The sequence below is a fragment of the Piliocolobus tephrosceles genome, unplaced genomic scaffold (genome assembly GCF_002776525.5).
Source record: "Piliocolobus tephrosceles isolate RC106 unplaced genomic scaffold, ASM277652v3 unscaffolded_39974, whole genome shotgun sequence".
Lineage (NCBI taxonomy): Eukaryota > Metazoa > Chordata > Mammalia > Primates > Cercopithecidae > Piliocolobus > Piliocolobus tephrosceles.
The window spans coordinates 1-11,631 of NW_022324280.1; the positions used below are offsets into that span (position 1 = coordinate 1).

The 11,631-nt window shown below is 61.6% G+C and overlaps 1 gene segment (V, D, J or C); it reads right to left on the bottom strand.

Annotated features, from left to right (window-relative positions):
* Positions 1–69: 69 nt before the first annotated feature.
* LOC113223233 lies at positions 70–9,944 on the bottom strand. The segment is given in 7 exon segments: positions 70–474; positions 559–836; positions 2,767–3,090; positions 3,176–3,499; positions 3,585–3,905; positions 4,095–4,403; positions 9,627–9,944. Coding segments are annotated over 6 exon segments (1,524 nt in total).
* Between the last annotated feature and the right edge of the window lie 1,687 nt (positions 9,945–11,631).

Genomic DNA, 11,631 nt, shown 5'->3' on the forward strand with positions numbered 1-11,631 from the left:
CGCAGACTCAGCTGTGTCCTGGGCTGGGTGCTGGGCCCTCCTTGGCTTTTGGTGACTGTACAGTCAGAATGGGAGTGACCCTGAGACCCAGGGGCCTGGGATGAGCTCACAACGGCCAGCAGCCACCCCCTCCTCGATGACTCCGTTGAAGGGACGGACACTGCTTTGGGGTGGGGGCTGCGACTGGTGGTTCTGTCGGCACCTTTAACCTTGCGGCTGAGCGGGCCCCTCTGGGCTCAGATTCACTGGCCATCAGCCCACAGTAGCGACCTTGCGCCCCCTTTTCTTGTCTTCTTCCCTTTTCCCACCCAGGGCAGGGCACAGCCCGAGGGAGGCTCAGGTGCCGGCAGAGAAGCAGCTAGGCCTGGTGGAGCGCGAGTGGCCCGCGGCCTAGGCGTGGGGCTGGAGGATGTTGGTGTAGTCGAGGGAGGTCTGGGGCCTCCCCTGCCGCGTGGCTGAGAGGAACCGCTGCACCTGAGGGGAGGGCGTGGGTCAGGGCGCTCTGCTGGCTCTGCCCAGCCCCCTGCCCTGGCCTGGCCCCTGGAGGTGGGTGCCCACCGTGAGGAGTGTGATGGCAGCGCTGTAGCTCACACTGAGCAGGAAGAGTGTGGCGAAGATGCAGAGGCCAGTCCACGTCCACAGTGTCTCACTCTCAGCCTCGTCCACGCACACGTCCAGCTCTGGGAGACCTGGCCAGTCAGCCCTCCCGGCTCCACAGTGGCCGCGGTGGTCGGGGACAGAGCCCCTTGCTGCTCTCGGCAGCCCTTGCTGCTGTTCGGAGTGGCAGAGTACCCTATCCGGGGCCCTCTGCGACTGCGCAGAGCCGCCAGCCAACCCTGAGGGTGGGGACCCAGGTCCCGAGTCAGTCAACAGCCCAGGACCAGGCTGACCACTCCTGACCTCTCGTCTGTGGGCCCCCACTCTGGCCCCATTTTCCCTCTGCTCCTTACGGCTTCTCGGGTTACCTCTACTCCTCCTCTCTCTAGACCCCACCGCCTCCCCAGAGAAGGACCCAGCACCTTGGCACAGGAGTGGCCCCTCACTCAGGGCTCTCGGGAGGATGCGTGAGCTCTGCAGCCTGGCTCCCAAGACCTGGGACTCACTGCGTGGGTGCTCTGAGGGGCTGTCCTGGTGTGGACTATGAGCCCAGGCCTGTGGGAGTCCAGAGCGGCCTCCTGGCCCTATCCTGGCCCTACCCTGGCCCGGCCCCGCCTACCAGCCTGGTCCCTCTGGCTCCTCTTGCCCTGGGTCCCCTCCACTCCCTTCCCCAATGCCCTGAGTTGCCTGCTGGTCACGGGCCACCAGCAGGCGCAGGTCCAGCCTCGGCCCCTTACACCTCTTTCTGCTGCTCCCGGCCCGGAGCTGGGTGCAGATGGGCCGGGATGAGTGAAGGTGAGTGCATGGCTGTGGCGGTGTGCAGGGACTGTCTTCAGACATGGAGGGGCTTTGTGCTCACGGGGTGCCCAGCGCCTGTGTTTCTGTGTGGATTTGGTGGGTGCTGTGCACTTGGTATGCATGACCACGGGGAGCGTTTGGATTGGGGGTGTCAGATGCACCCGTGGGTTTGAGGCCTGGGAGGGGCATGTAGCCTGCTCTGGGATTCTGGTGTGGGTGAGAGGGGGAGTGGGATGGAGCCCAGGTCCTGGGGTGCATCCATCCTGTGTTTGACAGGGTGACAGGGAGGGTTGGACTGGAGGACACCATGTGAGGCCTCCATTTCTGTCTGGGATCCAGTGGCCCAGGTATGACTCAGAGGAGGTGCTTGGGAGTAGCCTGGCTGGAGGCAGCATGGGAGGCGGAGTGTGGGCCACCTGTGACCATGTGTGGGGTGCCTTTGGCATCCTGGTGGTGGTGCAGGGCGCTGTGGAGTTGCTATGGGGCCTGGTACATGCACAACTGTGCCTTGAGTGGGCGTGACTGGGTGTGACTGGGTGTGTGAGGCTGGCAGTTCCCTGGGGGCCGACTCAGGATGGACCGAGGGGCAGGGGAGGGGCAGTAGGAGAGGGGCCTGGGTGCTGACCTGGGCCTGGTGTGCCCACAGGGCAGGGTGGTGGAGGCTGTGGGGTGTGAGTGGGCTCGGCCCCGTTGGCCCCTGTGCTGGGGCTCTGCAAGGCGGGGCAGGGCAGAGGCGAACCGCAGTGGCACAGACTTGGGGGAGGGCTGTATGGGGTCCTGTGTGCCTGTGTGGGGGTTTCACTTAGGGCTGTTTTTCCACCTGGAGGGGCCTGTGTGCCCATCTACACCTAGGGGTTCAGGGGCTCCTGTCCAGGGGGGTAGAAGCCAAGTCCCCAAGAGAGAGGGCCGTGGCGGCCGGGCTCCCTTGCCCCCTTCCCTGAGGACCTCCCGTGGGTCTTTGGACTCCTTGGAGGGGGTGAACCCAGAGTAGGGGCAGAGAGGGCCCAGGGTATCTGTGATGAGTCCCTGCAGATACACTGTTTGACAAATACCCTTGACACGAAGACAAACGGATGAAACGGTGCCTCAGCCCTGCCCACCTCCTCCCACCACCTCTCCTGGGGGGACTCAGCCCTGCCCACCTCTTCCCACTGCCCCTCCTGGGGGGCCCATTCCTCTGTGCCAAGATGCCCCTGCCCACAGCCCTGCCCGCTGCCAAGAACGGGTGTACCCAGGGCTCTGAGCAGGCACAGTTTATTGGGGGTGGCTTCCTGGGGTGGTTGCAACAGTGGACAGAAGGTCTGGCCTCCCTCCCCACTGCACAGCTGGATGGAGCCCTGAGAGGGAGGGAGGCAGGAGTGCATCATTTACCGGGATTTACAGACACCGCTTTCTGGACGATCCATGAGGGGCTCACTGCCTCATGGACTGCACGGCAGATGAACTCGTCTTTCTGCTCCCATTCGGTCTTGGTCACCTCCAGGCGGCTGAAGACGAAGAAGCCGGAGCCCTTGGTCTTGCGGGGCTGCGTCATGCTGTGCCTGGCGTCCGGGAGCTGCACCTCGTTGTGCAGCCACTGCACCGATATGTCCTCAGGCATGAAGTTCTGGATCAGGCAGCCGAGGGTGCGCTTGTCCCGGCTCTCCAGCTTCTCTGGCGTTGCAAACACATAGACTTCCGGGGCAGCACGCGGGCCTGTGGTCAGACGTGGGGTCAAGCCCAGGCTCCGCTCGCTCGCTCCCTCCCTCCTCCCCACGACCCTGGCCTGCCTGTGGCTCACCGCTGGTCTTGGTCGTGGACCGCACGAGGGCCCTGGGGAGGTGGGGGTGGGTCACCCTGCACTGGTAGGTCTCCCCCTCAATCCAGTCTTGGGTGACCACCGGCAGGACGGACGTGACAGTTAACGTGCCATTGTGCTGCTTCTGCTCCCTTGGGGTGACCTGGGGCACGGGCTTCCCACTGGCCCGGGACCAGGTCAGATTCACAGTCCCCTTGCTGGGTGCCAGGTCCACTACCAGACAGGTGATCGTGGGCGACTTGCTGATGAACAGGTCGAACGGGCTGGGCCGGCTTAGGTAGGCACTGACCCCTCTCGGGTTGGAATCTGTGGTACACCGGAGGACTGTGTGAGGCCCGCCCGCCACCTTCTCTGGCCTCTGTGGCAGCCACCAGGGAAGGTGGGAACGTACCCGCACACTTCTTGGTGCTGTCCTCAAAGGTTTCACCTTGATAGGTGACCTGGCAGGTGTAAGTGCGGTCCGACAGCCAGTGCTTCTGGGCGAGGGTGAGCTCACTTTGTGTGGAGGCCAGCTCACCCTCCTGCGTGGCAGGAGGGGTGGGCGAGTTCACTTCCATGACCTGCCCGTTCTCCAGCCAGGTGACGTTGATGGCCCCTGGGGTGTACCCGGAGATGAGGCACAGGAGCTGGACGGTCGGGGGAAAGTGCCCACCGCCATCACAGGATGACTGTAAGATCTTCACGGTTGGTGGGGTGAAGTCCCTGGAGCAGACTGGGGGAGAGCTGATGGTCATGAGGGTTGTTGGCCTCCCTGGGCTCTGTGCACCCTCCCTCTTGTCCCCACATTCCTGGCCCGGGTCCCCAAGCATGCTGGGTGTTCCCACTCACCCCCTGCCCGCTCTGCCAGCCCTCAGCCTGGCACTCCTGGAAACTGTGGTCTCTGAGCTTGGCCCTCTCTTACCGCCAAAGGTTTTGTTGACCTCTTTGTCTGCGGACGATGGAGTGTGCACCACACGGCAGGTGAACATCTGCTTGGCCGACGCACCCGAGACGGTCAGCAAGCTGATGGTGGCATAGTGACCGGAGGGCGTGAAGGTGGTGGCTGGTAAGGTCATAGTGCTCCTGTTGAGGGAACCTGCGTCCCAGGTCACCATCACCGGCTCCGGGAAGTAGCCCGTGGCCAGGCAGCCCAGGGTCACGGAGGTGGCATTGGAGAGAATGTGTTTGCAGCAGGGGATCAAGGGGAAGACGAAGGGGCTCTGTATGGAGGCTGTGAAGACAGAACCTAGTCAGTGCCAGCCTCGGGCCAGGGCCCATCCGGCCTGGGGGTCTGGATGGAGGAGCTAGGGACCCCGTGGCAGCCCAGGGATCCAGATGGCCAGGCTCATTTCGGGCCTTTATCCCCACAAGCCCCCGGCCCAGGGCACCTCCCAGGGCCGCCGTTCCCCCACCAGAAGCTGTTGCTCAGCCACTATCCTCAGGATGGGCTCAGGAAGAGGGTGCCTCCAGGATGACCCCAGCGTCCCCATCAAGGCGCTGCAGCGTGGGCACTCAGAAGCAGAGGCACTGGGCCATGCCCCTAGGCTGAAACCCGGGGACCCCATGGGACGTGGAACACCAGAGCCCTCCCCCTTCACTCTCTCTGGGCTCATGGTGGATGGTCTGCCTGCCCTCCAACCCCGACTCCCATCCCCCGAGGCTGTGGTCTCAGCCCCTCGGGCTCTCGAGTGCCGAGCCCCCATCTCCCCAATGCAGCAGCCCTCCCCTGACCTGCCAGACGCCCATGGTGCTCTGCCTACTCCTGACCTCTAGGGGAGGGCGGGGAGACTTGCCCTGATGCCAAGGGCAGTCCCTCCCACAACAGAACCCTGGCCCAGACATTGTGGTCTGCACAGCGTGGCCCGGAGCCCTGGCCCGGAGCCCCAAGTCGCCAGCCCATCCTGCCCCTGGAGCCCAGTTTAGCTTGGTCTTGAAGTCTGCCCTAGGCACCCCGAAAATCATAGTATCCAGTCCCACTCTGCCCACCGGGACAGCCAAGTTCAGCTGAGACTGGCCCACTGCAGGTGTCACCCTCCGAAGTGCACTTTAGGCCAACCTGGTTCAGCCTGGCCCAGGTCAGCCCAGGACCTCCCCTCGCAGGCAGCAAACTCTTATTTCAGTCCAGCCAGCTCAACCAGCTTGCTTCTGTCTCAGCTCCTCTTAGTCAGCCAGGTGAGAATGGTCAGTCCAGCTCAATTTAGCCCAGTCCAGTTTAGCTCAGCAAAGCTGGACTTAAAATAGCCACCTCACCCCAACTTCACACAGATGAATACAGTCCAGACCAGCTTAGTCAGCTAAGTCTAGCCTAGCTAATTAAATCTAGTTATGACCAGCTCAACTAATCCTACTCAGCTCAGCCCAGCCCAGCCCAGCTGAACTCCATTTAGCCCAGGCCAGCCCAGCTGAATACAGTTCAGTCCAGCTCAGCCCAGTCCAGCACAGCCCAGTTCAGATGAGCTCAGCCTGACCCAGCCCAGCGCATATTAGCCCATCTCAGCTGAACCCAGTTTGGCCCAGCCTAGCCCATCCCAACTCAGTTTAGCCTCGCTCAGCTCAGCCCAGCTTACCCAGTCCAGCCCAGCAGCCCAGTTCAGCCCAGTTTAGCCCAGCCCACCTATGTTCAGCTCTGCTCAGTTCAGCCCAGCCAAGATCAGCTTATCCCAGCAGAACCCAGTTTAGATCACCCCAGCCCAATTCAGTTCAATAATCTAAGCCCAACTCACTCCAGCTTCTCCTGCCCTGTCCATCTCAGGTCACTCACCCAGCCTAGCCCTCCCCAGCTCAACCCAATTTAGCTCAACCCAGCTTAGTCAGCCCAACCAGCTAAGCTTGGCTCAGGTCTGTCCAGCTCAGTCCAGCCCAGCTCCATCCACCTCAGCCCAGCTGGCCTGGCCCAGCCAAACCCTGTTTAGACCAGGCCAGCCCAGTCCATGTGAACTCAGCTGAACCCAGCTCAGGTCAGCCCGGTTAAGTTAACCTCAACCTGACCCAGCCCAGCCCATATTAGCACATCTCAGCTGAACTCAGTTTAGCCCAGCCCAACCTAGGCCAGCTGAACCCAGGTTAGGTTAGCTTAGCCTAGCCTAGCCCAGCCCAGCCCAGCTCACCCCAGTCCAACCTAGCTCACCCCAGTCCAACCTAGCTTAGCCCGCTCAGGCTAGCCTAGTTCAGCCCAGTTCAATTCTGGTCAGTTCAGCCCACCCCAGCCCAACTGAACCCAGTTTAGCACAGCTCGGCTTAGTTCAGTTCACCTTAGCCTGGCCCAGCCCATATGAGCCCAGCTGAACCCAGTTTAGCACAGCTCAGCTCACTTTAGTTCATCTTAGTCGGGCCCAGCCCATGTGAGCCCAGCTGAACCTTGGTTAGCCCAGCCCAGCCCAGCCCACTCAGGGCTAGCTTAGTTCAGTCCAGTTCCCTTTGGCACAGTTCAGTTCAGCCCAGCCCAGATCAGCTCATCCCAGCTAAACCCTGTTTAGCTCAACTCAGTTCAGCAATCTAAGCCCAGCTCAGTCCAGCTTCTAACCCTGTTCATCTCACAGGTCCCTCACCCAACCTAGCCCTCCCCAGCTCAACCCAATTGAGCTCAACCCAGCTTAGCCCAACTAGCTAAGCTTGGCTTAGGACAGTCCAGCTCAGCCCAGGTCTTCCAGTCACAGCTCAAGCCAGGCCAGCTCAGCTCCATCTACCTCAGCCCAGTTGGCCCGGCCCAGCCAAACCCAATTTAGGCCAGGCCAGCCCAGCCCAGCCCAGCCCATGTGAACTCTGTTGAGCCCAGCTCAGCTCATCCCAGTTCAGTTAACCTCAACCTGACCCAGCCCAGCCCATATGAGCACATCTCAGCTGAACCCAGTGTAGCCCAGCCCAGCCCAACCTAGGCCAGCTGAACCCAGGTTAAGTTAGCCCAGCTCGCCCCAGTTCAACCTAGCTTAGCCCGCTTGGGCTAGCTTAGTTCAGCCCAGCTGAAGCCAGTTTAGCACATCTCAGCTCAGTTCAGTTCACTTTTGCCTGGCCCAGCCCATATGAGCCCAGCTGAACCTAGGTTAGTCCAGCCCAGCCCACTCAGGGCTAGCCTATTTCAGCCCAGCCCCAGTCAGCTCATCCCAGCAGACCCCAGTTTAGATCACCCTAGCCCAATTCAGTTCAATAATCTAAGCCCAGCTCACTCCAGCTTCTACCCCGTCCATCTCAGTTAACTCACTCAGCCTAGCCCTCCCCAGCTCAACCCAATTTAGCTCAACCCAGCTTAGCCCAACCAGCTAAGCTTGGCTCAGGTCTGTCCAGCTCAGCCCAGGTCTTCTAGTCACAGCTTAGGCCCAGCCAGGCCAGCTCAGCTCAGCTCAGCTCTGCTGCATCCACGTCAGTCCAGTTGGCCTGGCCCAGCCAAACCCAGTTTAGACCAGGCCAGCCCAGCCCATGTGAACTCAATTGAGCCCAGCCCAGGTCAGCCCAGTTCAGTTAACCTCAACCTGACCCAGCCCAGCCCATATTAGCACATCTTAGGTGAACCCAGTTTAGCCCAGCCCAGCCCAACCTAGGCCAGCTGAACCCAGGTTAGGTTGGGTTAGGTTAGCCTAGCCCAGCCCAGCTCAGCTCAGCTCACCCCACCTCACCCCACCCCAGTCCAACCTAGCTCAGCCCGCTCAGGCTAGCCTAGTTCAGCCCAGCTAAGCCCATCCAGGTCCGCTTCTGGTCAGTTCAGCCCAGCCCAGCTGAACCCAGTTTGGCGCAGCTCAGCTCAGTTCAGTTCACTTTAGCTTGGCCCAGTGCATATGAGCCTAGCGGAACCTAGGTTAGCCCAGCCCAGCCCAGCCCACTCAGGGCTAGCCTGGTTCAGCCCAGCTCAGATCAGCTCATCCCAGCTAAATCCAGTTTAGCTCACCCCACCTCAACTCACTTCAGCAATCTAACCCCAGCTCAGTCCAGCTTCTAACCCTGTCCATCTCAGATCCCTCACTCAGCCTAGCCCTCCACAGGTCAACCCGATTTAGCTTAGCTCAGCTTAGCCCAACCAGCTGAGCTTGGCTCAGGTCTGTCCAGCTCATCCCAGCTCAGCTCAGCTCAGCCCTTCCAATCACAGCTCAGGCCAGGCCAGGCCACCTTAGTCCAGTTCAGCTTGACTCAGCCCAGCTGAACCCAGTTTAGTCTAACCCAGCACAGTTCAGCTGAACCCAGTTGAGCCCAGCCCAGCTTAGTCCACTCAGGTGAGCCTAGTTTAGCCCAGTTCACTTTGGCACACTTCAGCCCAGCCCAGCTCATCCCAGCTGAACTCACTTAGATCACCCCAGCCCAATTTAGTTCAATAATTTAAGCCCTGCTCACTCCAGCTTTTAACCCTGTCCATCATCAGGTCTCTCATCCAGCCTAGCCCTCCTCAGCTCAATCCAATTTAGCTCAGCCCAACTTAGCCTAACCAGCTAAGCTTGGCTCAGGTCTGTTCAGCTCAGCTCAGCCCGGCTCAGTGCAGCCCTGCTAAGCCCAGGCCAGCTCAGGTAAGCTCAGCAGGTAATACCCTAGCTTGGTGTCATTCAGTCTAGATAGTCCACGAACACCCCTTGTATCCTAGGTAGAGAACTGTAGCTTGTCCCTACTCCTGTGTCGGTCCAGCTTATTTCAGTCGAGTCCAGGTCAGCCTACTTGAGCTTAACCCAATCCTGGACCACTCAGTGCAGGCCACCTCAGCTCAGCCTGATTTTGCCTTGCCCCCCAGATAAGTCCAGCTCAGCCCAGCTCAGTCCAACTTAGGGCTTAGAATAACCCAGCTCAAACCTGGCTCAACTGAGGGTAGATCATTTCACTCTACCCAGTCCACCCACTCAACTCAGCTAAACCCACCTGGCCCGGGCCAGCCCCGATTGCCCTGGCTCAGTACAGCTCAGCTTGGCCAGCCTATCCTCTAAAGGGACAGGGTAGCCCTCTCAGCCCACCCAGCTTGCCTCAGCTCAGTCTGTTCTGCCTGTCTAGTCCACTCAGCCAAGCCCCACTCAGTCCCTGTCTGTCGAGTCCACTCAGTCCATCCCCCTCCGACTTGCCCAGATCCGCCAGTCATGCAGTGCAGCTCAGGACAGATCCCTGCTGCCGCCTACCCACCCTCCCTCCCAGCTCTGGGCTGGCTGTCCCTGTCCTGGGGGTGGCAGTCTGCACCCAGCCTAGCCCTGCCCAGCGTGGGGCCTCTGACCTTTTTAGTCTTGGGCCCAGCTCTGTCCCAGGCCCTTGCCTTCTCCAGGTTGGCGTGAGGCTGTTTCTAGCTTTCCTGTGTCCCCACGCGGGGAAGGGGTGCCTAGAGTCCGTGCAGTGACCAAGAAGCTTGGTTTATGCTGTGAGGGTGGCCCAGGAGTCCCCTCCCGGTCAGGGGCCCAGGCAGCCGCTCCCTCACTGCTGCCTGGGCCAGCCCCTCGACTGGGTTCCCTGTGGCCTGGGCCAGCCCCTCGACTGGGTCCCCTGTGGCCTGGGATACCTGAAGTGCCGGGTTCTCCATGTGGTGCCTATGGCTGGTGTGGCCCATCCGGCTCCCTGTCGCGTTCCTGGATAGCTCCCAGATGATCAGTAACCATGGTGGTTATTTTTATGCCAGGCAATGGAGCCTGGGTAGGGGGAGCTCTGCCTCAGTGCTTTCAGCTAAAAATGGGGTGGGAACCCCCGGAGGCCTGGGCCGCCCTGGAAGTTCCCTTTTCTCTCTGTTCTTGGGAAGTCGATTGAGCAACAGCGGGGGCTCAGGTGACACTCCTTCACTACGGACGCACGCCGAGTGCTGGGGGAGGTTCTCTGCCCTCTCAGTCCCCACCCCGGGGCCCCTGCCCCCCTCCCAGACTCTCACTCTTGATGCCTGCCTGGGCTTGGTGGTGCCGGTCAGCAAACTCGGGGTCCCGCTGCCTGGGAAAGGGAGAAGGCACTGGGCAATGCCACCTCCGCTCCCACAAAAGCCTTGTGAAGAAAGGATGGGGGCTCTCTTGTGCAGGAGAATGAGGCGCACTAAGGTGAACTGGCCCTCAGGGGCCGTGTGTCCAAGGTGTGCATGCAGGGCTTCCTGATGGCCGCAGCCCTCGTCCCCATGACCTGCTTGGAGCTGGCACCCTGCACGGTGGCCTCACCTTGTACTCCCAGGTCACCGTCCTGCAGCCGGGGGTCCCCAGCTGGGCTGCTCCTCAAGGCAAGCACACACAGGCGGGGGCCTGGCCAGGGGCTGGCAGGGAGCTGGGCGGAGGTGGCTGGTGGCTCTGCAAGGTCCCTGCAGCTGCTGGAGGCTGGGGACGCCATGACCCATCTATGCCGTGGGTGGGTGTGGGCACATGAAGGCTGGGCTCGGGCTCGGTGGCCTTCCTGGAGGCTCCCGTGGCATTTGTCCCTGGTTGCAGGCCTGAGCGAGATGATTTCCTTCACACCGTTGGCCTGCCTGTCCCTGGAGGCCAGCATGCATGGAGTGGCCACCGGGGAGGGGAGGGGTGTATAGAACCTTTGGGGAGGGAGACACTGGGACCCTGCCCCCAGGACCCCGGGTTCCCAGGGCTGGTGGTCCTGTGGAGGGAGAGGGGCTGTCAGGCCTGGCACCCTCAGAGGGATGCTCAGCACGTGTGGAAGACCCCGGAAGGGCTGTTGGCTGTCAGAGCCCTGGAGGGCTGTGATGTGAGGCTCAGGGAATCCAGGCTGGGTGTGAGTGTCCTGTTCCCAGGCTGTCCAAAGCCCCCATGCCCTGCTTGTGGCCCTGGGGAAAGGTGCCGTGTGGGAGGGTGAGGAGGAAATGCTGAGTTCCCTGGAAGGACCCATGATTCTGAGAAACCACAGCAGGGGTGGCGAGCCTCCTGCCCCCGCCGGCCCCGGTGAGGCTGTGTGCACTGTGTGGGTGTGGCTGGGGCTCCACTTGCCCCCCCATCTACCTGCTCATTTTCCCCAGGCTGTGGGCATTTGGGGGCAGGGGCCTCAGTGAGAGCCCTCTGGCCTGCTCTCTCCCAGTTCTATCCAATGCCCCAAGCTGTGCTAGGCTGCAGGGGCTGGGCAGAGTGGGCCCCCAGGAAGGAGGATGGCATCCCAGCTGGGGCTCCATCTCTGGCCCCTGCCAGCCTCGAGAACCCCAGGTCCTCTGTGTCTCCCTCCTGGGGCCCACCAGGCCTGCTCAGCTCCGAGCCCCATGTCCGTTCTTGCCCTGCTCTGCTTTTCTTGGGGCGGTGGCCCTGCCCTGGCCTTCAGAAATTGCCTTTGCCCCCACCCCTTCCTGTGTGAGGTGCCGGGCTGTTCCTCTCCTGCCCAGCATGTGCCCACCTAGGCCCAACAGGCACAGTGCCCCCAGCCCCTCCTGCCCTCTTCTGACCTTCATGCCCAGCCAGTGGCCTGGGCCTTTGCCAAGGCCTTGGTCTGTGTCCAGCTGCCGCTCCTATGGCCCCACAGTGCTGCGCCTTTCCCTCAGTGACGGGGGCTAGACTGCACTAGAGTGGGCTGTGTCTCAGCTGTACACGTGTGTGTGTGTG